At 37.0% G+C, this 27,543-nt stretch overlaps 1 protein-coding gene across 3 annotated transcripts in view; it reads left to right on the forward strand.

Annotated features, from left to right (window-relative positions):
• CC2D2B (coiled-coil and C2 domain containing 2B) overlaps positions 1-27,543 on the forward strand; it is a 96,112-nt gene that overhangs the window by 55,178 nt on the left and 13,391 nt on the right. For 2 of the 3 annotated variants that reach the window (XM_037138904.2, XM_037138905.2), the window contains exons 1-7: positions 11,253-11,273; positions 15,340-15,438; positions 17,942-18,139; positions 19,824-19,913; positions 22,736-22,849; positions 24,823-24,957; positions 25,329-25,451. In XM_037138904.2, the coding sequence (XP_036994799.2) occupies positions 11,253-11,273; positions 15,340-15,438; positions 17,942-18,139; positions 19,824-19,913; positions 22,736-22,849; positions 24,823-24,957; positions 25,329-25,451 (780 nt within the window). Of the gene's footprint in view, positions 1-146; positions 239-2,024; positions 2,196-3,402; positions 3,500-4,324; positions 4,435-11,176; positions 11,274-15,339; positions 15,439-17,602; positions 17,786-17,941; positions 18,140-19,823; positions 19,914-22,735; positions 22,850-24,822; positions 24,958-25,328; positions 25,452-27,543 lie in introns of those variants that run through there. The other variant, XM_053662461.1, reaches the window with a different exon arrangement.

A 27,543-nucleotide genomic window follows, 5' to 3' on the forward strand; every position in this document is an offset into this window, starting at 1 on the left:
AGAATCATATTTTCACTCATCTAATCCATCTTTCTATTCATTGTTTGCAAAAATTAGGGGTGAAAAATAGTGGTACCAGTAGCATTGTAAATATTTGATCTTAAGATATAAATTACACATTTCTTAAATTCTAATTTTTTTTGTAGATGAGAAAGTTGCTAATGAAAAGAATTGTCAAAGTTAGCAAATTTAACTTATCAGATATTGTGGCTGATTATGAAGAAATTGTATCTGCAAGGTACATACTAAAATTATTATAAAGTATGAAGTATAAAGCTTTAATACCCTCAAAATTCTTTAATAAGTTCTCTGTATTTATATTAATTAAGTTATATGTCTAAAGAATGAAGTGAAACATAGTAGCCTAAAATGTATTAATCATTTTAATATTGCATTTTTGACATATTGGTATGATATGTACTCTAAATTTTATAGTATTTTAGTTTTTAGTACTCTCCTTATTGGTAGTTTTTAGGTCAAGAAAGAAAAGAAAAACTTTTGTCTCAGGCTAATTTTACCTTAACATTTTCCTGTCCTGAGACCGTTGGTGAGAAAGCCATTGCGGGTGGCCCCACGCACTGATCTTGTAATCTAGCCCTTTCAAAACTGGGAGCCCTAGTGCACTGTTGGTGGGAATGCAGACTGGTGCAGCCATTGTGGAAAACAGTATGGAATTTCCTCAGAAAACTGAAACTGGAACTGCCTTTTGACCAGCAATTCCACTGCTAGGATTATATCCTAAGAACCCTGAAACACCAATTCAAAAGAACCTATGCACCGCAATGTTCACAGCAGCACAATTTACAATAGCCAAGCGCTGGAAGCAACCTAAGTGCCCATCAGTAAATGAATGGATGAAAAAACTATGGTACATTTACACGATGGAATACTATACAGTGGAAAGAAAGGAGGAACTCTTACCCTTTACAACAGCATGGATGGAACTGGAGAGAATTAAGCTAAGTGAAAAAAGCCAGGTGGTGAAAGACAAATACCATATGATCTCACCTTTAAGTGGAACCTAATCAACAAAACAAACAAGCAAGCAAAATATAACCAGAAACATTGAAATTAAGAACAAACTGACAATAACCAAAGGGGAGGTGGGAGGGGATAATTGGGGGTGAGGGGGAAGGGTTTTCAGGAACAACTATAAAGGACACATGGGCTAAACCAAGGACGTCTGGGATCAGGGGAGAAAGGCAGGGATGGCTGGGTTTGGGGGGAGTGGTGGGGGAAATGCAGACAACCGTACTTGAACAATTAAAAAGAAAAAAAAACCGGGAACCCTGAGCCCTACAAGGGCACTGTGGTCCAGGAACAGCAGTTGGTGGAGCCTTGGCTGGAGTAATTCAGTCTTCATAGTGTTCCATCTGTGAAATTTAGGGGTAGGAACAGAAGTAGGGATGCTTCTGGGCAGCCACACTGGGGCCACTGGCAGGTTGGTGGTATTACCAATGTAAGGTTTTAATTGGTTTAAGCTGTTGAAATCTACTGTGTTTTATTTTCAGTCTTTGGGGAAAAGTGGTTTTAATTGGTTTAAGCTGTTGAAATTTACCGTGTTTTATTTTCAGTCTTTGGTAAAAAATGGGTGTGGCCATAGAGCTCTAATTTATGTTACCAGGGTTAGCAGCATATGTAACTAGCTCCTATTTCAAATTCATGTAGAAAAGTTGAGTTTCTAATCATTTTTAAGAGAATGAGTCTCAAAAAATATATATTATTCTGAAGACTATCATATTCTAATGAATTACCATTCTGTCCCCTTGTGTCTTGTTGGCCTGTGTCTGCAAAGGGCATGGAGCAGTCACGTTCCCTCTCAACGTGAGAGTGAGCATGGCATCTCCTCTGTGCTCCGAGAAGTGTTCCTTCCTGGGTTTGGAACAGCTGTCTCCCCACCACAACAGGGAGAATATGACTCAAAATAATTGCCTCATCTATAATAATTAATTCCTACAATTGATATCTTTTAAAACTAAGTTATCTTGTATTTATGGGACTGACTCATCACATTTACTCTTCAGTCAGTTGACATATGTAGTTTGTAAGCTTGTTGAACGACGAAGAAAGTTAAAGCCTCAGAGGAAAGAAAGGAAAAAAGTGGCAGCACAGACTGTCTGTGATGGAGATGTTAAGATTCTCGTCAGAATCCTGAGGGCTTATAATATTCCTTGTAGGAAAACAACAGTTAATAGGTAAGTTCAATATCCACCAATTTTTAGAGTTACCAAAGATCTGTCTTAAATGTAAATTTCCATGCTGTCCAACTTGCATATCTTTGCACTTTATAAATGCTCCATATACAGAAACTGAACCAAAGTTGAAATCTTCATTTGGATAGTCAAACTTACCAGCATTGCCATGTATTAAGAGTTTTCAGAAGTTTGAGATGCCCAAAGTAACTTGAACATGTATATTTTTGGATACTATATCAAATCCTAGTCCATCTTAGGAAAACTTGTGGAGCCACTGTTGCCAACTACACTATTCTCTGCCACTGGCCCCTCTCAGTATTGGAACTACAACACTGCAGAGAGTAGATTCTGTTTAAAACCTGTCATTTAAGATGACTTCTGCAGAAATCGGGTCTTGCCCATCTTTCTGCAAGCCTTTAGGGGTTTTATTTGTGTTTCTTGTGCAGAGGGTGTGTGGGGCCAGAATGGGTGTCATGGTTGAGTGATATCACATTGAGGCATTGTGAGTATTAAATACTCATGTATATTTAGTGTATCCTGAATATCGAGTGTCTCTTACCTATTTAGTATCATGTATGGTTCATGTCTATCAGTGCCCAGGTGCCTCAGTAATGTTCAGTATATACCTCTCTGTGTTTACAACCTATGTGCTCTACTTGTTTATCTTATGTCTACCACACCCTATGAATTCTGCAGGTGAAAAACAAGTATTTTGCTTACTAACTACTAATCTGTAGTTAAAACCTTTTAAATGTTTTTGCTCATGTTTATATCCAACCTTATTTATTTAACAGAATTTATATTCTCAAAACAAATGCACATTTCAAAGGCTGCTTGTGAAATGACATCATAAAATCACCACCATTTTCTATAATCATCAATTTGTTAAAAAAAAAAAAAAGAATGTTGTAAAATGGGGAGGATATCATCTCAAAGTATCATTTGCTGTAGTTTTCTCCTTTTGCTCAGGAGAACTTTACTGTAGACTGGATCCGATCCATATTCCATCGGCTGGAGCCACTCTTCCAGAACAGTGATTTTCAGATGTTTAGCTCTAACCATCTTCAATATAAAAATCCAAAGTGAACTCTGTAAAATCCAGGGTAACTGGATTATATATATCCATTCACAGAGGCAACAATCTTCCACTCCAAACAAAACTAACAAACTAATTAAAGTGCATATCTCTCTATTGTTTTTCCTGAAGAGCCTTGGATGTGCCTACTTATTTGACATCATCCACATCTCGCCTGAGACGTAAAGAAACAATCAAATCAGTAGCCTCAGATGATTTCTTAAATGAGGTAAGTATTTAGCACTTTTATAAAGTGCAGTTTCGATCATGTTTGCCCTAAGTTGCAACTGGCTCCTAATTCGTCTCTCCCATCTCTAATCTGTTGGACTTCCAGTTTGCTTTTCCAAACACAATGAAGGTGCTTTTTGTAGAATGTAACCCTAACCATTTCATTCCCAGCTCCCCTGCTCTCACAGTCTATAGAATGAGGTACAAGCTCTTTAGAATGCCCACAAAATTCTGTAATGATCTGGCCCTTACGAGCCAGTCAGCCACATCATATCTCTTTTTACCCAAAAGCAATATTGCCTAGGTACACAGTACTACTTGTTCTAGAAAGCCTGTGCACATACCCTTTCCTTTGCCTGCAGTAGCCTCCACACAGCTCCATATCATCGGCTACATTATCGGTTAATGTTTGTACGCTCAAACTGGGGCAGTGTTTTCTCTGTGACGCTCTTCTTGTGAGCCTCACCCCCAGAAAATTACATTCCCTCTCCTGAGTAACTGTTGTATCTGGAACAGGTTTCTATTTTATTTCTCACATTTCATTTACAATTATTCATTTACCTCTTTATTTTCCCCAAATAGACTATAAAATCCATAAGGAAAAGTTTCATTTATTTTTAGATCTTAGAAAAGTAATATCTTTAGATCTTGAATAGGACCAATAAATTGTTATTCAATGAATGAGTGAATAATGGTTGTTTGAAGAGCTAGGAAAAATAAGCCCTCCTGTTGTCAACCAGTAACCAAGTAATTTCCTAGCCTTCTATCTTTTGTCGACTATGTAAAATATTACAGAAATCTAGTCAGTGTTCGTTGTGTGTTTCAGGACGCTGTCCGCCCTTTTGTGGAAGTTTCCTTTCAGCACACTGCGTACCAAACCAGTACTGCGAGTGGATCTCATCCATGCTGGAACGAGGAAATTAAAGTGGATTTTGTGTGAGTTGGAGGCCGTTTTCCTCAGCTTCTTAAAAAAATAATAAAATTATTTGAGTCATTTATTAAAAATAATGGTAAGATAAGCTTTACTTTTAAGCTTTTAAATTATGAGGTATTTCCAACATCGATATTAATATATATAAGTGTGTATACAAATGTAGGTTTTGAGGAAAAATAATAAAATGACCTTACTCTTTGTATCCAGCTTCCAGTTTAAAAAGTAGATAGTACCAATACCCTTGAAGGCTCCCCCATGCCAATACCGAACAGCATCCCCTTTCTTTGCCCCCCACAGGTAACAACCATGAATTTGTGTTTACCACTGTCTCTCTTCCCTATCATTTTAGATCATAGATATTTATCTCTAACTATGTATTGTTAACTTTTGCATGTTTTTTAACTTTATATGAAGTGAATCATCTGCAATCTTGTTTCTTTACTCTTAACTGAGAGATTCATCCACGTTTATACTTATATTCCTTCTTCCTCCCCTCTTCCTTTAACCCCTCCCTCCCTCCCTCCCTCCCTTCATCATTACATCTGTGTAGTATTCTACTGTATTTAAATGGCACAGTTTAGCTCTGGCTGGTGTGACTCGGTAGACTGAGTGCTGCTCTGCATACCAAGAGGTGACTGGTTCGATTCCCAGTCAGGGCACAGGCCTGGGTTGTGGACCAGGTCCCCAGTTGGGGGCATGTGAGAGGCACCCTATCAATGTTTCTTTTCTTCTTTTTCTCCCTCTCTTCCCCTCTCTTTAAAAATAAATAACATCTTAATATAAAAAAGACATAGTTTATACTTTTTCCTGTTGATGCACATTTGGCTTGTTTTAATGTTTTGCTACTAAAATAGTGTTGCTCTGAACATTCTCGCACTGTCTTCTGGCACACACATGTGAGAGTTTCTTTATAAGACAATAGCTCTTAAACTTTTCCGCGATTTAGAAATCACCTGTACTTGTTGTTGTTCTCCTCCTCCCTGTCCCCCTCACTCTCCTCCTCCTCCTACTCCTCTCTCCCACCCCCGCCCCAGATGGGGCTGCTTTGGCTCACTGAGAAGTTAGAGAAAAGGGGCCTTGGAGGCAGGTTCAGGGGGTTACTCTGGGATGAGGTGTCACTGTCCGTTGCTCCCCTGGTTGCAAGCCTCCTGGGGACCCTTAGAATTTAGGAGATGCACACCTCTAGGGAAAAAAGGTGTGGGCACGCTCCTGGAGAGGAGAATGCCTATACAATTTCTTAAAACATTTCTGAGCCCACCTCCGTAGTTCCAAATTCAGTAGGTCTAGGGTAGGACCTGATAATTTCATTTCTAACAAGTTCCCAGGTGTTACTGATACTATTAGTTAAGGGACATTTTGAAAACCTCTGCTCTAGGACATATGTTTAGGAGTGAAATTGCTAGGTAGCAGTTGAATTCAACTGCAACTTTACCAGATAATACCAAACTGTTTTCCTAAAGTGATTGTGCTACATCTTCAATAACATTTTATACTTTTAAAATTATTTTTCTAAAAAAGTATTTTTCTAATGTGGTGGATTTACAATGATATTTTCATTGTGGTTTAACTTACGTTCTCTGATTTCTAATGAGATTGAGTTCCTGTTTTCCCATTTAAAAAAACAATAGACTTTATTTTTTAGAACAGTTTCAGGCTTCCCATAAAATTGAGTGGAAAGTACAGAGAGTTCTCATGTATCCTTTCCCAACAACACACACACACAGCTTCCCTCAGCATCACTGTGGTGACTCGTTACAATTGATGGACCAATATTGGCACATCAGTATCAACCAAAGTGCACAATTTCCATTAGGATTCACTCTTTGGGTTGTGCATTCTATTGGTCTTCACAAACGTATAATGACATGCATCCACCACTTTATCATACAGTATAATTTCACTGGCCCCAAAATGCCCTGTGCTTCATTTACTCATCCCTTTATCTTTGCCCTGGAACCTCTGGCAACCACTGATCTTTTTACTGCCTCCATAGTTTTGCCTTTTCCAGGATAACATTGCATTAATTAGGTTCTCCGGCAAAACAGAACCAATAGGGTATGTGTCTCCCTCTTTAACATAGGTGAGGCTCCTCCAATTAGCTGAAGGCTTAAGAGAAAAAAAGACTCACCTCCCTCTAGGAAGAGGGAAATTGCCAGCACACTGCCTTCACACTTGAACTGCAGCTCTTCTCTGGGCCTACCCTAAAGGTTTTCAACTTGCCTGTCCCACAACCATGTAAGCCAGAATTACAGAGGGTAATTTGCTGTAATCAGAATTTACTGACTTATTGTTCAGTGTGGAAAGAACACTTACATGAAGGAGAATCTGCCCTCTTAATATATTTTAAGTGTGTGATATATTATTGACAGTAGGTACGATATTGTACAGCAGACCTCTAGTGCTTACTCATCTGGCTTGCTTGAAAATGTATGCCTCTTAATTAGTAACTTCCCATTCCCCACCCTATCCCACACTCAGCCAGTCTTTGAGTCTATGATTTAATTATTTTAGATGCCTCGTATTAGTGACATCATGAAGTATTGGTCTCTCTGTGGCTGGTTCATTTCACTTAGCATGAATGTCCTCAAGATTCATCAATGTCCCATACTGCAGAATTTTCTTCTTTTTTATGGTGAAGTGTGTTCTGTTCTGTGTGTATACCTCATTTTCCTCATCCATTCATCTGTCAACAGACATTAGGATGTTTCCATATCTTGGCTATTGTGAATAGTGCTACAGTGAACATAGGATTGCTAACATCTCTTTGAGATCCTGGTTCAATTCTTTTGGATACTCAGATATGGGATTGCTGGATCATATGGTAGTTTTAATTTTAATTTCTTGAGAAACTTCCATATTGTTTCCATATCAGCAGCACTATTTTGCATTTCCACCAAGAGTGTGCAAAGGTTTCAGTTTTCCACATCTTTATCAACACTTATCTTTTGTTTTTTTGGATAATAGCCATCCTCACAGCCATAATGTGATATCTCATTGTAGTTTTTATTTTCATGTCCTTGATGATTAGTGAGCATTTTATTATTAGTTAGCAATTATTGAGTGTTTTTTCCTATACCTATTGTCCATTTGTATGTCTTCTCTAGAAAATAGCTGTTCAAATTTTGGCACATTTAAAAATCAGATTATTTGCTTTTTTACTATTGGGTTGTATGAGTCCAACCCAATATTTTAGAATTTAATCCCTTACAATACATATGGTTTACAAACATTTTCTTTTATTCTATGGGTTGCCTTTTCACTCTGTTGACTGTTTCATTTTCCATGAAGAAGGTTTAATGTAGCTTCACTTGTTTACTTTTGCTTTTGTTGCCCATGCTTTGGTGTTTGGTTGTGGCATGAGATCATTGCCACAACCAATCACATGAAGCTTTTCCATCCTGTTTTCTTCTAGTGTCCTTACAATGTTAGGTCTTACATTTTAAGTCTTTAATCCATTTCGAGTTGGTTTTTGTCAATGGTGTGAGACAAGGATCCAGTTCGATTTTTTTGCATGTAGGTAGATTTACTGACACCATTTATTAAAGAGAGTAGCTTTTCCACATTGCATATTTCTGGCAATCTTGTTAAAGATAAATTGACCTGATGTAGATGCAAGGATTTATTTCTGGGCTGTCTATTCTATACCATTGGTCTTTATTTCTGGCTTGATGCCAGTACCATATTGTTTTTGATTACTATAGCTTTGTAATATAGTTTAAAAAAATCTGAAACTGATGTCTTCAGCATTGATCTTCTTTCTCAAGATTTATATTTGATGCTATGGCTATATAATAGGTTTTGTTATTGGAATTAAAGTACACTGATAAAGACAAATTTGAAATATAGAGCTTAAAGCTGTTCTCTAAACTTGATTAGCTATTTTCAATAGTTATTCTTTATATATCTTTAGCGTTCACTGGGATGAAGGCTATATAAGGGACTATCAACTCTATCCATTATCAAAGTCCTCTCTCTTTTCCTGATGCCCTTTCCTCCTTCTGCTCCGAATATTTTCTGTAGATCATGTGGTTCCTGACTATTTGCATGGACCTATGACAGCATCACTCTGACTTTAACTCCTGAATCTCTCTTGGTTCTTTTGAATGCCAACCCAATGGTCTCCTGGAACTTGAGCTTCCAGCACTGCTTTTCCTTCCAGCATCTGTGTTCTTGACCTTGGCTCTTTGTGAGTGAGTCCTGATTCTCAAAATAAAGCAGTCTGTTTATTCCTTTCAATTTCCAGCTACTCTCTGGCCTAGAAGATTATATAAATGAGGTCCTGCCTGTCGGCTCTAACCAGAAAACTCTACAGTCATTCAGTGACTTTCCACACAAACTAACAGTTTTGAGGGCTCAGATGGAAGCTGTAGGAATACAGAATCACCAACTACCAGTACTTTCCCCAGGCCTGCTTTGCCAAAGAGATTTGACAGAACCCCCCCTATCTATCCCACTGAAGGAAATTGTCTGTACTACTTGAAAATTCACATCCCAGCCACCACTCCTTAAAGCAAAAACCTGTGGACCCTAACCAAGAGTTGCAAGAAGAGAAGAACCCTGTGGATGCCATTATTTCAGCTTGAGGGAAAAAAAAAAGACTGGTATATCTTGAAATTTTACCAGCTTTGACACTTCTGCTGTTAGCATAAATCAAGTCTATTCTTCTAGATCCAACAAGGCTTATGGTATTTTTAGAGCCCTTGGCCAGAGTTCTTAAACAGATAGCCTTGTTATTTGGCTGCCTGTCTAAACCCCGTACTTCTTGTTTTGCCTTGTTCTCTGATATCAGCTTACCTGACCATTATTTTTACTATTTGTATGTGAAGGGAAATATTGATTGAAAGGAAAATCAATTATATTGTATAACATTAACTTAAGTAATTAGTATATAAAAGTGTATGTTGTTAAAGAGTTCGCAAAGGTATAAAATATGGTTGTATGTATGGAAATATTTGCTATTTTATTTTAGACATTAGAGTTGGAAGAAATATACTGTATTAAATTAATGAACTTCGGATAACATATATTAATCAGTAAGATAAATAAATTTATAAGTGACCTAAAGAGAAAGAGTCTGTAGAGTATTTGTATTCTTGAAATTGTGGCAGTGAAATAAGCCAAGAGCATGTTCAGACTACAGCCAGGTGGATCTAAGGGTTCAGCTAATGGAAAACCGTTCAGCTACCACTTTTCATTGCCTCAGATACAAGAGCTCTATTCCCTTCTCCACATGACACTTTAATGACTAAAAACCATGGTCACCCCTTTGTAGGTGACTGTCCCCTTATCTCTTGCTGCTTCTAGGATTCTCTCCTGAGGGTTAGCAACAGGGGAGTGGGAGAAGGAGAAGGGGGGAGAAGGTACAGAAAATAAGTAGCATAGACAGTAGGTAGAAAATAGATAGGGGGAGGGCAAGAATAGTATGGGAAATATAGAATCTAAAGAACTTGAGACACGTGGTCATAAACTAAAGGGGGGAATAGTGGGGGAGGGTGTGTGCAGGGTGGAGGGGAATGAAGGAGGAAATAGAACAACTGTAATGGCATAATCAATAAAATATATTTTTTAAAAATGAAAAAAAACATGGTCAAATGGGTTAGAGAAAATAATAAATAAATAATAAATAGTTATTAGGCTTGTGAGCTTTACTTTGGAAAAGAAATTGTGAAATTTGAGCAAAATTCGAGTAGAATGCAAAATGTAAAATAATGTGGGACTTGAGTGATTTGAAGTATATACTAAGTTGACATACTCAAAAATGCCTTGGAGATGAGGGTTATCATCTCTCCTGTTAGCATAAGGTAGTAAATTCACATGGCCTTCCTGTCCTGTCTTAGACATTGCAGCATGAAGGGAACTCTTGAAGGAGCAGGGTTGGCTTATCACTTAGAAGAATAAGGAATCTTCCACTTTAAAACTATTCTCTAAACTCAACATTTTTTCAGTTGTCACTTTGTCCGCAGGCCTCAGAATGTTGTACAAGCTATTGGAAATTCTTTGTAATAACACCCGTTTTCTTAAGCAACAAGTTTCAAGAAATAATGTCAGTGGCAGATGGTATAGTGAAAAGAGCCTGGCCTTTACAGGCAGCCAAAATTGGGTTCAGATTAGGGCTGTCACCTGCTGGTGGCATTAGCTTGAGCAAGTTATTTAACTTCTCTGAGCTGTTAAGAAGTTACACTGAGATTCAGTACAGGAGTTGGAGCTGAGAGTGAAAACTCTCTGCTTGTGATATGCTATACTATTCATTCAGCTACCTCCAAAAATGTATCTAATCAAGTAAGCTATTAGCAGACAGCTTGCAAAATTAAATGAACTCCATTTTTTAGTTTCTGGTTGGAGAATATAAATGTGGGGGAGAGAATAAGTTCTTAGCTGAAAGCAAAAGAGCAGCTTAACCGTGTGTGTGAACTAGCATAAACTAGCAGAATTTAAGGTAGTTGGACCATCTTAATGTACTGTACTCCAGATAATTTGTTTACATTGGATGCCTATAGTAGAAAGTCTTTCTGTTTGACACTTAAACATTTTTCATTCTTCACACAAGTTATCTTAAGAGATAAATAAGATAAATTACAAAGCACATACTGGCTTTAATAAAAGATAGCAGTTGTCTTCAAAGTACATAGTTTTTTTCTTAGCTTACACATTATAACAGAAGAAAACACAGGCAATTTTATAGTCTTTTATAAATAATGCTCTTATAAAATAAATTAAGCATTTAAATATGTTTCTTATTTACAGTTCACCAGGACATGATTATAGCCTCTCAAGCTTATCTAAAATAAGAGATAATATATATATCAACATTTTTGATGAAATGATTATTGAAAAACATGAGGTAAAGTAAAATAGTTATAATGTTGAAATAATTCTAAGGTCAGCTTGAATGAAGTCTAGTAATATAGATGCAATATCTTGTTTCTAACTTTTTCTAAAAAGGATTTGGAGCAGCTTAAAATAAAACCATACCTGTAATAAGTCAGTTCAAAAATAGCAGGGATCATAAACCATATATAGTAGGAAGAAGGGTAAATATACCAAGAATTTAGAGAAGTAGTTTTCTGCAATTGAACATTACATTAAAATGTGAGCTTCTTGGTAGCCAAGAAAGAAAGATAAGAAAAAATGGGTTATATATCTCTCATGGTCTGATCAAAGAAAATATACTGCCTCTACAGAAAAGACCAAATGATTCCTAAAAGGCAGTTTTATTCCATCAAACTTTTAAAATTGTTCAATGTCTTTCTTGTACATATATAAAAGTTCCCAACACAGTGTAATGCCATAGCGAGCTCTATAATAAACGTTAGTTTCCTTCCTACTGAAGTTGGCACTAAAAGTGTAAAGATGCATATCCATTACCTTCTCTCTTGGGGCTCTGACTAAGCTTTAATATGAATGTCCAACAAATTCTGTGGCAACACTATTGAAAGTGCAATGAATTCTACACGGAGGGATTGGGGATCAACCTCCGAGAAACTGGACTAGGCCCTGAAGTATGGTTCAGGAAGAGCCTTCTATCAGAACTAATGAGAAACATCAAGACACTGTTTTCCAGGCCAGGAGCTACAGACATAGTCTTATGAAAACATTTTCTATCAACTCTCAATAAAGTCTTATGGTAAAATATTAAACAGTAATTTGGTAATGGCTGTTCTTCAAAAAGCTAAATGGAATATAGTTTTCTGATGATCTAAACTGACAAAAAGTAGAGCTTAGAAACCCCAAAAGAATGCCTTACAAACTTTTTCTTTCATAAATGAATTATCTCAATGATTGGTTTGACCAGACAAGAAAAAGCTAAAGGAGTTCATTATAAGTATTACAAGAAATGTTAAAAAAAAAAAACCCTTTTTGAAAACAATGGCAAACTAAGATATATGCCATATCAGAATAAAAGATACACACAAACTAAAAGTAAAGGGATGGAAAAAGGTATTTTATACAAATGGAAATTTTTAAAAAGCTGGGATAGTAATATTTATATAAGACAAAATGGACTTTAGAACAAAGGCTATCATAAAGCACAAAGAAGGACACTACATAATGATAAAGGGAGCAATCCAACAAGCAGATATAAGCCTCATAAACATTTCTGCACCCAACATAGGAGCACCTACATATATAAAGCCAATCTTGATGGACATAAAAAGAGAGGTAGACAGCATTAAAGTCTTAATAGGGGGATTTAACACCCCATTGACATCAATGGATAAATCTTCCAGACAGAAAATCAACAAGGAAACAGCAGCTTTAAATGACACACTAGAAGAGATGGATTTAACTGATACCTTCATAGCATTTTATCCTAAAGCAGCAGAATATACTTTCTTTTCAAGTACACAAGGAACATTTTCTAGGATAGACTACATGTTAGGACACAAAATAAGTTTCAGTAAATTTAAGAAGATTGAAATCCTCTCAAGCATCTTTTCTGACCACAGTGGTATGAAACTAGAAATAAATTTTAAAAAAACTGTAAAATACACAAAGACATGAAGGCTAAATAACATGTTACTAGACAATGAACGGGTTAACAACAAAATCTAGGAAGAAATCAAAAGATGCCTTGAAACAAATGAAAATGAGAACACAACAACCCGAAATCTGTGAGACACAGTGAAAGCAGCTCTAGGAGGGAAATTCATAGCATTAAGGTCCTATATCAAGAAACAAGAAAAATCTAAAATAAGTAATCTAACTTTACAATTAAAGAAACTAGAAAAAGAACAGCAAAGCCCAAAGTGAGCAGAAGAAAGGAAATCATAAAAATTAGAGCAGAAAATGGAAATTTTTTGGCCTATTATTACCTTACAACCCAGTCTATGAGAGGCAGGCAAGAATATAAGCCGGGATTTTCCCTTTTCTAAATAGTATGGCAACATTGTCACACATAAGTCTGATATCTAAAGCATATGGATTTTATTCATAACAACAGAAAGCCAACACTTGAGAGAAAAGTGCTGATGTAAAGGAAAGTGGTTTATTCAAACGCCAGCCATCTGGAAAATGGGGGACTCATGTCTCAAAGCCCATGTCAACATCTCAGTAGAGGCAGAGGTTTTTATAAAGAGGGAAATAGGAAGCAGGATAAGTAGATCATGAGAGAGGGTTGAAAAGTTCTCTATGTGAAGGCAAACACAGTCCACTCTGATAAGGCAGGTGATGGTATGTGTTGTCCTGGTTTAGTCATTCTGGCTTCATATCACCCTGGCTTTACACCTCATGGCTCCAATTATTTGTCTTCTGGTTTGTTGAAGCCATAGGTCAGACAACATTTGCCACAATAATGTCTGTCAAAGTGGCAGGCCATAAAATCTCCAACACCAGTCCTGGCTGGGTGTCTCAGTTCGTCGGAGTGACATTCTGTGCACCAGAAATGTTGCAGGTTTGATTTCTGGTCAGGGCACATACTTAGGTTGCATGTATAAGAGACAACTGATCAATATTTCTCTCTCACGTCGGTGTTTCTCTTTCTCCACCCCCCCAATCTATCTTTCTATCTACCTTCCTTTCTCTCTAAAATCAATGATAAAATATCCTCAGGTGAGGATAAAAAAAATCCCACACCACATTCATCTGAAGGGCATTTGCATGAGGCGACTGATTTTGCTTTTCTCATCCACCTTATAGTATTTCAAGACAGCCAGTTAACCATCTTTCTCTTGTGATTATTCTTCTTGGGAGTGGTATGAGACTTCTTCCTTTTCTTAGCACCAAGATGAAGTCTCAACACAAGATGAAGAGTGGACATTTTTGTGAATGTTGTAGTCAGACAAAGTATGTCCATCTTCCAGTTTTCCAGTTGCTTGCCAGCAAAAAAAAAATTGATGATCAGGAGGAATCTCTTATCCTGGAACTTGGCCTTTACATCTGATATTATTGGGTTGACCAAAATGTCCATTTCATATTTTTCAAAAAAGGACACATTTTTCATTTTCCCCAATAACTTTATTGATTTGGATATTTTGAGTATGTTGGCTATCTCTGGAGTGGTACAACATTGATTGTTCTCAATTAGTTTCTCAATTTGATTGCTATCAACTTCAACTGGTCTGCCGGACCATGGAGCATCATCCAGCAAAAAATCTCCAGCACAAAACTTTGCAAATGACTTTTGACACGTTCAATCAGTTATAGCACCTTCTCCATACACTGTCCACAAATCTTTTTGGTATTTCAGTTGTGTTTCTACCTTTCCTGAAATAAGAAAGAATTATACATAAAAATGTTGCTTTTTTCTTCCATCTTCATTATTAAGATGGCTACACAAAAATTCACAAATTTTGATAAGTTTTTTAAATGCATGCTGGTATGAAAGCTGCATATACACAATACAATCTAACAAAGTTGTTTCACATAAAGTTAAAGACAACTATGCACTACTAGAGCCATATTATGGAAAAAAACACAAAATTTTTGGCCAACCCATTGTATGCACGGGTCCAACCCTGAGAGTTATGGCCTCTGCATAAAGGTGTTCATGAGAATCTGCATCATGAGGGCAGTGCCACCACAGATGGTGGGCGGGAAAGGAAGAACACCATGCTGGCCAGCGGGGCTTCCCAGCACCCCAACTAGAGCCTTTTCCTACATTCTTTAGTGTGTTCTTCAGTATATTTTTAAAGTTTGCTGCACTGAGCATATCTACTATAGTAAAAGTATTACATTAAAAGTGTAAATAGTCATTCATATGTCATAAACTCCATAACTGGTTATTATTTTGCTTTAAGTAGTCAATTATGTTTTAAAGACATTAAAAAGTGAGAAAATTATCTTTTCTATTTATCCCTTGGTTTATTTTTAAAAGAAAGAGAATAATTTTTTATACTTACCTATAAGTTTGTGAAATTACTCATCACATGATATAAAGTAAATAATAGAAAAATTATTTATTTTAACAGGATCACTGTTTCAGGAACTACAGTGGTCATTCATATATAAGAAATAATTGGCTTGGATCTATTGTATTCCCTTTCTCTGCTCTTCTGCAACAATCTGAGGTAACAGAAAATTATTCTTTGCTGAGTATTCTAAGTTTTTACCTCTGGCCAATAGAAACATTGTCTAATGTCTCTGAATTAGATTCTGTGGTTGGCAGGTTGTTACATCTGTTAAAGTGATCTTTTATTTGAGAGCCATTGGGTTGTTGGAGTGTTTGAAGGTTTTAGCTGTCTCCAGAACAGAAGACACCCCCAAATCTATTTCTTAAAACTTTAAAGTGTATATTGATACAGATGGCACAGCTAACTTTGGATCTTTAAGCAACATTTATATTTGGATATAACTTTTAATAGGACCAGACTCACAGATGTTCTGGTTAAGGATGTTGCTTTGTAAGCATGGGTTTCCGGAGCTTCAGCTCCTCAACATTGTTTATCATTAACAGTGAGACTCGGGATTAGCACTTGTCTCTGTTATACTCCTGGAGGGCTCTGCCATTGGGTTATGTGGCAAGAATATGCCTATGTGACCAGCAAAATACTCCAGTATAAAAACTCCAGCCTAGATTCTATTTTGAGCTCTGCTACTTACTTACAGAATTGTGCCAGATGTAGAATATTCAGAAATGAATTTTCTACCTTAGTGGACTTCACTGTCTGTAGAAGAAGTCTCACATTACAGTACAACCTCGTAATACTGTAGTGCTTTGAGAGGGTTATGAGATAGGTACAATGATACAGTAGGAAGTACCTTACTCTTCCTAGTTTGGAGGGGTCAAAGAAGGGGGTTGTTCACAGGGGTTGTGTGGGTAAGAAGAGAATGAGGAGAAGAATGAAAGATTAGGGAAATATTTACAGAGGAGATAACTTTTGAATCAAGTCCTAGAGATGAGTTTATCAAGCAAACAAGAGCATTTGACTCAGAAGGATCTATTAGTTAGTGTGTTAGTTAATAATGCATTTGGTTGTGCCACAGAAAACCTAACAGTGGCTGAGGTAAGGGGTCTATTTATTTCACCTAAAAAGAAGTCTAGATGCTAGTGCAGCAGCTCAAGAATATCTTTAAGAACCCAAGCTACTTTTGTGTTTCTGTTCCACTGTCCTTACCACATGACTTTCGTCTTCATAATTGCAAATTGTTCACTGCACTTCCAGCCTCATATTCACGTTGCAGACAGGAGTCAGGGTGAAGCAAGACGTGGCAGTGCCCATATCAGAAAAACAGACACTTGAGCAGAAAATCCTTGCAGACCTCTTATATCTTGTGAATGTGACTTACCCCCTACATAGCTGTCATGTTGCCACCTAAAACTGTTGGTGAGAAAGGAGAAGAGAATGGGTATTAGGGAGAAGAGTAGGAATGTCTGGATAACATGCAATCACAGGATGTCACGAGGGAACATGTTGTGAATACAAAGTGCTGCAAGTAAAGAGAAATAGAAGTTCAAGTTGTTGGAAGGAACAGGTGTTTGTAAATCCCAGGAGATATTTCTCAGTCTCAGCAAGACTCTAGTATAGAGAGGAAGTTCAGAAAGTGAGCTTCAAAGGTAGACAAACTTGGGTTGTACTCCTGGCTCCACTACTTATCACCTGTGTTGTGATCTTGCCCAAGTGACTTAAATTCTCTGAGCCTCAGTTTCCTTATCTACAAAATGGAGAGAAGAGCAGTATCTATCTCACTGAAGGATGTGGTCTATATCAACCACTGGGCACAGTGCCCTGCACATACATAGTGCTCAATAACTGTCAGCTATGATCATTAGTTGTTATGATTATAACATAGCTCTTCCCCATACACACGTGTACACACACATACACACAGGATCCTTCCTTCTGTGGACCTGTGGGCTGCCCTTCCTGCTCTGGCAGTTTTTTTTCTCTTTCTAGACCCAATGAAAAATTGTGACATTGTCTTTGAGCATTTTTTCTGGGCCCAAATTAGACTTTTTCAGAGTTTTATCACTCTGATAGAGTAACTTCCTCATTATTCTTACTCCTGCCCTCTTTGCACAGTACATATTAGACAGGTACCCAGGATGTCAAGGGCGCCTGTGAACAGATCACCATGGAGAACCTGATCATCCTTGTACAAGTACATATTAGCAGAACCAGCGTGTGCCCATGCAAGCCTGCTTCCTCCGGTGGAGAAGATAGAGCTGGGCTGCACTATGTTTGGCCGATGTTTTCATTGTGCAGAACTGATTGTGTTAATACATTCTTTCAGATTAATGGAACATTCCAAGTAAATATCCCACCCATTTTGCTTGGGTATACTTGGAGTAAGACTTACATGTCTCCTACAGAAGATTATAATGGGCAGAATTTAAAAGAATGTACCTTTTTAAACATTTTTGCTACCATTGAACCTCAGATATCATATATCACCTGTAATCCAGAACTAGACAAGGTACGAATTATTTTTGCTTACGCTATCAATGAAGTGTAAAGTATTTTAAAAACCAATAACAATAATTTCAGAGTTGGCAAGAAAAACATCAGTTTTTGATATTTTCGTGTGGGAACAATGTGGAACAGTATTGAAATATTTTAAACTTGATTTTAGTTTTCAGATCAAACAGATGTCTTGTACAGAGCACAGATTTTTAAAAAAAGTTGTAAAGCAATATTTCCCAACCGAAGAATCATAACTACTGTATTTAATGATGATGGGAAACAAATCTTAGTAACAAGATATATCAAGGCATTGAACCCACCTCAACAGCTCCTGGACATATTTCTTCACGATTCCAATGCAACTCTTGTAAGTTATATTTATTTACTAGTTTTACTGAGATAAAACTACTATCCACATATCATATAGTTAACCCATCTAAAGATTACAATTCAGTGATTTTTAGTATCTTTACAAAATTGTGCAACCATCTCCATTTTCATCACTCCAAATTTATATATTTTACCTTGTTTTTAATATTAATTTCGACTCTAAGTTTCTTACTAAAATTGTTTTGCCTTCAAAGACAGCTCCCTCAGAGAAAAACCACCTGTGTTGCAATGTGTCCTCCTGAGCCCCAGATGGAAGATCTTTTTGGTCCCCTTTATTTCTGCCCCCATGGACGAGAGAGGTTACTGTTGCCACACCAGTTCACATGAGCATCCTGGCTTCACAGCTTTTCTATCAATCTTTGAAAAATGATGTGAAGATTTCTTTGACTTTCAGGCAAAATAGAAAGTTGTGTACCTAAAGGGGTTGTGTCCTTCTAAGGTTGCTTCTCACAGGAGTGCTACTCATTATATGTGGGGATGCAGAAAAGTGTTCTGTCTTTCTGTGTAAACTGCCAGCACAACACTCTCCACCCCATCCTTACGTGACTTTATGCCTATCTATTTGCAAGCTGACAAAAGAGACATATACTCAAATTTTTATTTCATATAAAGTGAAATTTATTCATTATAGACTCAAGAGGATGTAGTTTCTTCCACTTTGAGAAAGCAAAATATGAAGTCAGAAGTACATGTCTCCCCTATAAGAAAAAAAGTAAGCTTTGATTAAAGAACATCTAGGAAAAATCACTCATACGTATTGTTTTGTGTGGTTCAGTTTTGATTGAGTTGATTGGATCTCCTCAGAATATTTATTTGTCTGTTATTAAGCTCCCTTAGCTGGACTTTTTAAGCTAAAACCAAAATTTCTAATTTAGGTTGTCTTTTGCTATATTCTTCTTTTCCATTTTGAGTTTCTTCCTGTCTGTATTTCCTGACACCTCAAGTCCAAGGAGATAATGATGCTCTTGTATTTATTTCAAAGAAGATATTTGTGTTTTTTTTAAACATAAATCCTACCTCCTTTGCTTGTCAAGGACTGTGAACCATGACAGTGTAGGAAGTCATAGCTCATAAGTGGCAGCTATTGTAAATTAATGAAAATATTAGTGGACTTTGTGTGTTAACTTATTATTTGTTTGTATCCATTTCTTCTTTCCTACTTTAGCCTGCGTCCTTTTCTCCAGTCCTAGAGTGGGAACAATTAATGATATAATTTCTGTTGTTTGAGAAAGTAGGTTATACCACTATCTTCCTGCTGCAGAAGCTCACAACAGCTTATATTAATAAAAATAATTCCAATTTTGAACCTAAAAGCAAATCAAACTTATGCTATTTTTCAACATCTCTTTTCAATTTTAACAGTTATATTTTAAATATACATGTGATATATCATGTTTAAATTTTTCATAATTTATTACAGTGATATGTAATGGTTAACAGGCATGCTCTGGAATCAGGCTGAGTTGGGCTAATTCCTAGGGACCCCATATATTTGTTAGTTGTGTGGTGCTGGGCAAGGTAAGCTTGTTGCCTCTTCTGTAAAACAAAAATAATAATAGCATCTACTTCACAGGATACACTAAATGCAATGATAAGGCATTTAAAACATTGTGATGAGCATATAGTATGCACTCAATAAATGCTGCTTAATATTATTCTAGGACCTCATTGCTCATTTTGTATCTTTAATTCCCGTTATGACTGATACACTGGATGAAAATGATGGCTTTGATATATGGATGACATCAGAGGTAACAAATTGCATTTTATAATAAAAATTTATAATATTTCTTACTTGCTTTTCTTTTAAAGAAACCTGTTTTTATTGATTGATTTGAGAAAGAGAGAGAAACATCAATTTGTTGTTCCAGTTATTTGTGCATTCACTAGTTGCTTCTTGCACATGCCCTGACTGGAGAATGAACCCACAACCTTGGTGCATCAATGCTCTAACCAACTGAGCTACCTGGCCAGGGCCTCAAACAAACCTGTTTTTAAAATATGTAGTACTTTGCCTTGTGAAAATGAAAGCATTTGATAATTTAATAAATCAGTTTCAGTTCTAGGAATAATCTATAGATATAATTATGAAAGACCAAAAATCTTAATGTTATATGTGGCAGCTCATAGACATTTTATTCAATAGGAATTTCAGGGATACAATAATTTGACAGTCTCCAGAGAGAAATATGGCTTGTTACTATGGAGCTGGTCACACCCTGAAGTCTAGGGCAAATGCCACCACTCCCCAGGTTTCCCAGTCTCCCCACATTTGAATGAAGAGCTTGTATAGTACATGAATTGAAGTTCTCTTTAGATTGGTTGCCAACTAAAATACAGGCACCATGCAATATTTGGGACATATTTATACCAAAATATTATTTGTTTACTGCAATTAAAATTTAATGGGGCATCCTATTTTTGCCCCAAATCTGGCAACCCTGTTTAGAGCACTTCTTTCATTCCACCTTACACAATACTTAGTTGCTTATGTACTGACCCAACCCATTCTCTAAATGTACTTCCAAAGGTTAATCTCCTTTTATTAAGAGGAAGACTTGATTCTTATTTATTTTTATACCTAGCCCTTATAAACTGCTTTAAATTTTGCAGGCAGAATTTATTTATTTATTTTATTATAAATAAAATATTTCATAAATATTTTTAATCGGAAAATATTAGTATGATGGGAGCCTAGGAGAGAAACACTTTCTATCTGGAACTGATGACCCCAGAACTTATTTAGAATGTTTTAGAGGCTATTGAGCTGAATTGGATTTAGGGAGTACAGGGTGAATTCACAGGCAGGTTTCCCTGTCTTCTGCTTAGTGAGAACAAGGGAGGCACAAGCATGTGGTTCTAGGGATTCAGTGATTCAAGTCTGGAGGAACTCGAACAGGTGTCATTAACTCCAGACTCGTCACACTAATTAGAATGTGCTCAGGCATAGTATGATCATGCAGCACATTGAAAGGCAGCCCCTCACATAACTTAAATATAATCATCAGGCAAATTCACCCCCCAACTCCAAACACTACCCATAACTTAGATGTTACTACAGGCATGAGATTCTTCTTGGCATATGTCTTCCCACTGACATGAACTTCTTGGCCATGTGGTGTCCATGTGGATAACTAACTAGATTGTAACAAGACCTGAGTTATTTTCTCCTACCTAACATTTTGGAGTCACACTTTGGTTCAAATCTTATTTCAATCACTTCATAGTTCTGTGTGACCTATAATAAGCTATTTAGCTTCTTTGGACCCTAATTTCCTCATCTGTGTCATATAAAGGTTTTGAAGGGCTAACATACACAAAGCATCTGGAACTCAGTGTATTGGTTTCCTACTTTCATCCATTCCCTCCTCTTACGAGATCCATGCAGGGAACCTTGTTGGCCTGACATTGAAGACTACTCATATTCTGTTCTCCACTCTTCTGTTCACACTTTTCTTTCAGAAAAGCTATGTTGCCGTCCTCCCTAACCTCCACCCCCCACCATCACATTAGCCAGTGTGTACTGATGTGGCTGTATCAGTAGTAAAAACGTTAAGAAGCTTTCATACTGATTGGTAAATGGTCATTTCTGAGACCTCCTGAGCTCCCTCCTCCCAGTCTCCCTGGCCACCACAGCCCTTTCTCTAAGACTATAATGAACTAGAAAGCACATGTCCTATCTCAACGGTGCAGCTGCTGCTCAGCAGCAACAAACAATCGCAATAAACACATGTAGGCCCATATGTGTTTTGATTTTTCAAGAGAAGCCAGAAACCTAGAGTTTTATCATGAGATCTCCCAATTTGAAAAAACATTCTGGGACCAAACAGAATACACCTATGCACTAGAACTAGGTCATAGTCCACCAGCCTGCCACCTCTGCTGTGTTTTATCTCCGCTACAACTGCATTATTAGGCACCATTTACAGGGTGGGCAGAAATAGGCTTACAGTTGTGAGTATGCAAAACAGAGTTTATTCTTATATTATTATTTATTCCCATATTATTTATTTGTATTACAACTATAAACCTACTTTTGCCCACCCCTGTATTTGAATACACCCAGCCCAGCCGTTCAGCACTTTGAGTTGAAGACGTTTCACTCTTCTTTCCCAATTGAGTCCCAACTAAGATCTCATTCTTTCTTTCTTTGCGATGAAAGCACTGTGTTGGCACAGAACAGAGTGTAGCACTATTGACCAAAGGATCCCTTCATTCTTGCTCAAAAAACACCAGCAGTATGTTATTTCCTATCAGATGAAGTTCCCTAAAATACCAATCCACACACCCCTGTATGCCCAGGGCAGTTTACTATTTGTCTAAACAAAAATGTCCCACTTTGGATGATAAATTACTTGGTCACTTACACAGTGCCCACATTAACTCTCCCGTGGTAAAGGGAACCCCTGTGTTCCAAGGTAAGGTTCTCTCCTCCTAATGCCCTAGTGTTTTATCAGGCAAACGGCCCCAGAGCTTTTGGCTTTGCAGTCATCCTAGTATTGATTGCATTACTCAACTTTCCTTCGTCCATCTTTTTGTTGTTGTTTTTCTTGTTGCTTTGGTTTTGCCTTAGCGCTGCATCAGTTTGGCTATTGGAAACAAGGAGGAGCATGCCATACTTCTCTGTAATTTCTTTTTGTATTTTGGAAAGAAAGCTTTGGTCCTCCTGGGAACCTCAATGTTAGAGGTAAGTGCTGGAGTTACTATTCAAACAGTGTAAGCAAAAACATTCAGCTATCAGCTGCAATTTTGAAAGACTTCAACCCCAAGTTTCCATTTTTTCATAAGCTAGTTAAGGAATTTTGTGGGCACGCAATTATTTAGTTAAGATAATGTTGGTTCTCATCAAAAGTTCTACAGTGTAAAGAATGACTTCCTTTTGTTTTTCTTCTCTCTAAAATAGTACTAGTAATATGGGGTTACTAGAAATATTAGATTACACAGTGAATATTTGACACTGAGAAGAGCACTCGGTTCGTGGTAAATGCTCAGTAATGCTGGTGGTAATAGTTACCGTAGTAGTTGTTTTGGCTGTTAACCACTATTGTCATCATCATCTTTTCATGTTCCTAATACTAAGATCCTTAAGAAATACTTTTCCCCACTCTCCATTGCTCAGTTTTTACCTGCACAAGAAATGGGCCAGAAATTCATGTTTACGTACCTGAAATTTTTACAACTTTATTATATACTCCTGCGTTCATACATCCAAAAATCTGTCTTCTTTCAAACTTTTTCTATTTCAACCTAAATATCTTGATATGTGTTATAATTTCCAGTCTAGTTTTATGGGGTTTTTTTCCTGATGGCTCATTTCTCTACATTCCCTTGGCATAGCTTTTATTTTTGTGCCACAATTGTGTCAGCTGAAAGCCTATGGTTAATTTCCCCCATATGACCTCCTGCTGTAGTTTTAAGTGCCACTAGATGGCAGCAAACAGTCAACAATATTTCAACAAACATTTGCTTTTAGACCTGTGAGTCACTATCATCGGTGGCGCCCTGCAACTATGTTTAAACTCAGTTTTGTGGTTGAGGCAAAGCCTCCTCTCTACTGTAAAGGAGATGAACACAGTGATAAAGAACAAGAGATTTGGAGCTAGGGAAAGCAGGCTACACAGCACAGTGTTAAGAGTATGGGTTGTGGGGATTGATCAGTGAGGGGTTTTAAAACCAGCAATGCCATTTACTAACTCTGTGATCTCATTCTTTTCTTAAAAAAATATTTTAATTGTTTTTTCATTACCATTTGTCCCCGTTATGCCCCCCACCCTGCAGTCACCACACTGTCGTCCATGTCCATGAGTCCTTTTTCCTTTTTGCTCTATCCCTCCACCCCCTAACCACCACCACCCACAGGCATCAGCCTGCTCTCTCTCTACCTTTACTTCTCTGAGCTTCAGCTATCTTCTCCCAAAACAGGAGTCATGCCTTTTACTGTTACCCTAGACGTGCCCCTTAACAGGACTGTTATCTGAAAAATTAGCATAACAATCATCCCTATCTCAGAGAATATGGAGTGAATCAAAGCAGGAAAATTAGTGCAAATGCTGAATAGAGTACCTGATGTATATAAATACTCAGTGAATTGGAAATAGTCATTATTATTGTTACCTGAAATTTTTATTCTTTGCTAAGAAAAGTTTGCACTTCAATAACACAATGATTCTTATTTCTCAAATTGTTTCCTGATTTTGTTCTTAGAATTAATTTAATGGCTTTTTAACTTCATTTGGCTTTTTTGGAGCCTAAAGCTAGTTTCTGTACCCAAACTCTGTGGCGCTCACCCCCTCTTCTGAATACATGCTACTCAAAACAGAGCTAGTCCGCACAGCACCGTAGTGTGAATTAGACAACACTGCCCCTACCTCAGAACACTTCTAGCTGCTAGGAAATTGTCCTGATTTTGTTAGAACAATGTATCTTATTGCCATGAGGGGACATCACTGGCTCAAAAGCTCTCATTTGAATCCTCACACTAGCCTGGGCCTAAAGATTTCTGGAGCTCCAACTTGTTTTCCTTTCCAAAAAAATTTAAAGGCCCCATAAAAGACTTTTAGAAATCAAAAATATAAGGTGTTTACATTGTAATTTTCACATTCAAAATGTGTTAAATCAAGTACCCACCTCAAATGACTTTAACTTCTTTTCCTCATACAGGGGCACATGGCTTATGTAGTAACTCATGAAACTGATGAATATTTGCTTTGGAATCCATTAACTGGACAATGTCATAAGCAGTTTGACCCATTTTGTCCTTTACAAAGCGTAGACTGTTTGTTTGATGATGGAAATGTAAGTATACAGTGTGAAAAAAATCTTTGAGCTACTTCCTCAAGTCAAATCAGTGATCCATCACCCTGGCTATACATTAGAATCACATGAGGAATGTTGAAGTAAATATAAAAGTTCAATTAGAATCTTTTACCCCTAAAGCCCCCCACCCCAAGGTGATTCTGTAGTGCCTCCGAGGCTGAGGGCCAATAACCAATGAGCAGCCTAATGATCACGTAAGTCTGGAACATCTTCACCTCCTGCCTCAGAACCTGCCTTGGCTTCTGTCCCCTCATGGGGTAGTAGGACTGTAAAATTTTGCTTCATCCTAACCAGCTATGGGCTTTGGTCTCCCATGGGCCGGTACTGATTTTATGTTAATGTTTTAATAGGTCTGGTTTAATATTCAACAAAATAATACACCAATGGCTGTATGTTTTGACTATTCAAAGGAAAGTTTCTGGAAACAGTTGCTTCCAAAAAGTCTTCAAGGGACACAAGCACAAAGCATACAGGTAAATCATATTTTCCAGCTGTGTCAGTGTGAAAGTTGCCCTTGCTTCTAATCTTTACTAGTTTTGACAGCTCTTGTTATGTTTATATAGCTGATTGCTTATTAAATTATTTGGCAATGTTAATAAAACCTAGTTTTCTCTGTCATCGAGCCAGAGTCTGGGCTAACCTTGAAAGAAGATGGGGAAGAAAAGCAGCAGACTCTCTGCCCAGGGCTAGGAGGCCAAGCAAAGCACAAACCTGGGGTTAGGCACCAACTCAATCACCACATGGCCCAGCCACTGGACCTGTGACACACTCTGTATTGCTTCGTACTTGGTATCCCAAACTCCATTTCAACTGCTGTTTCTGGATGGGCCATGGTATGGCAGGCTGCAGGCAATGCAGAAAAAAACCTGAAAGCTATGAGCCCAGGGGGAAGCAGGGAGGAGATGAGATAAAGAGAAAATAACAATACAAAAATAGGCAGGAGACAATTCATAGGAACAGAAACTCTTAATGCTCAACCTCACTCACAATCAGGGAAATACCATTTAAAACAATGAAACACAATTTCACATGCATAAGATTGTCAAAAATATTTTTAAGTGTGATGATACCAAGTGTTGGCAAAGAGGCAGAGAAATGGTGGGAGTATAAAATGCTATAAACACTTTGGAAAGCAGTATGGTGAGAGCTGTAAAGTTGAAGATGCTCAAACTTTGATTTCTCCAATCCAACTTCTAAGTTTATGAGTATACCCTATAGGAACTTGCACAAGGAGACAAGTATAACTATGTTCATTACAGAATTAGAAATAGAAAAAAATTGGAAAAACTTATCAACCAGAAAATTGATACATGATTTGTGAAATATTCATACTATGAAAACTTCTATACAGCAGTAAAAAGAAAGTATTAACCAGTTTACAATAGTTCTCAACTTGACCATGCATTCATTACATCTCTGAGGGTAGAACCCACACAGCAGTGTTATATAAAGCTCCCCAGGTGATTGATTCAAGTGTGCAGCCAAGGTTGAGAACCACTGACCTACAGCCATGTATGGCAACATGAATGAATACAAAAAATGTAATGTTAAGCAAAATAAAGAAGTTGTCAAAGGACACATACAACACAAAAACATTACATAAGGTTTGAAAACTGTACGTTGTTTATATATAGACATGTAGTGATTGTATAAAAGCATTTATAGGAAAGATAAATACCAAGTTCAGGTTAAAGGTTACCTTTGGGGAAATAAAGGAATGAGATCAGAGAGAAGTATACAGTGTACTTCAAGTCTATATGTACTGTTTTACTTTATTTAAATATCTAAATTGAGTATGAAAGAATGCAAAGATTAGCTATAGCTAGGTAGTAGTTATATTGGGTGGATGTATATTACATTATTTTCTTTGCTTGTCTGTATATTTGAGGCAGTTTACAATATCACAAAGAATGCAGGGTGGTTGGGGGGAAAGATCAGACAGTACCAAAGCATATAAAGTGAAGAGTTTCTCTCCTCTTCCACATCTCCTTCTGCTCTCTAAGAAATAACCACTCTGTGCATCCTTCTAAATGTTCTCCATGCAGCTGCAAGCATATGTTTATCTGCTTTATATATGTGTATTATACATATTATACACCTAACATATAAATATAGGTATATATTTATACCTATATATGTTATATATATTACACATGTTAGGTATTATATATAATATCCATGTATTATATATGCATATTGTGCTATTCGTGGTCTTTTGTGGTTTCATATAAGTTTTTGGAATATTTGTTCCAGTTCTGTGAAGTATACCACTGGTATCTTTACATGAATTGCATTGAATCTATAGATTGCTTTGGGTAGTATGGACATTTTAATGATGTTAATTCTTCCTATCTGTGAACATGGTATATGATTCCATTTATTTGTGTCTTCTTCAATTTCTTTCTTCAGTGTCTTATAATTTTCTAAGTACAGGTCTTTTACATTCTAGGAATAAAATTCCTAGGTATTTTATTCTTTTTCAAGCAATTGTGAATGTGATTGTTTTCTTAATTTCCCATTCTACTATCTAATAAAATATTATATTATATATAACATGTATATTAT

This window comes from Artibeus jamaicensis, unplaced genomic scaffold (genome assembly GCF_021234435.1).
Source record: "Artibeus jamaicensis isolate MK-2021 breed Jamaican fruit bat unplaced genomic scaffold, CSHL_Jam_final contig_252, whole genome shotgun sequence".
In the NCBI taxonomy this organism is placed as follows: domain Eukaryota; kingdom Metazoa; phylum Chordata; class Mammalia; order Chiroptera; family Phyllostomidae; genus Artibeus; species Artibeus jamaicensis.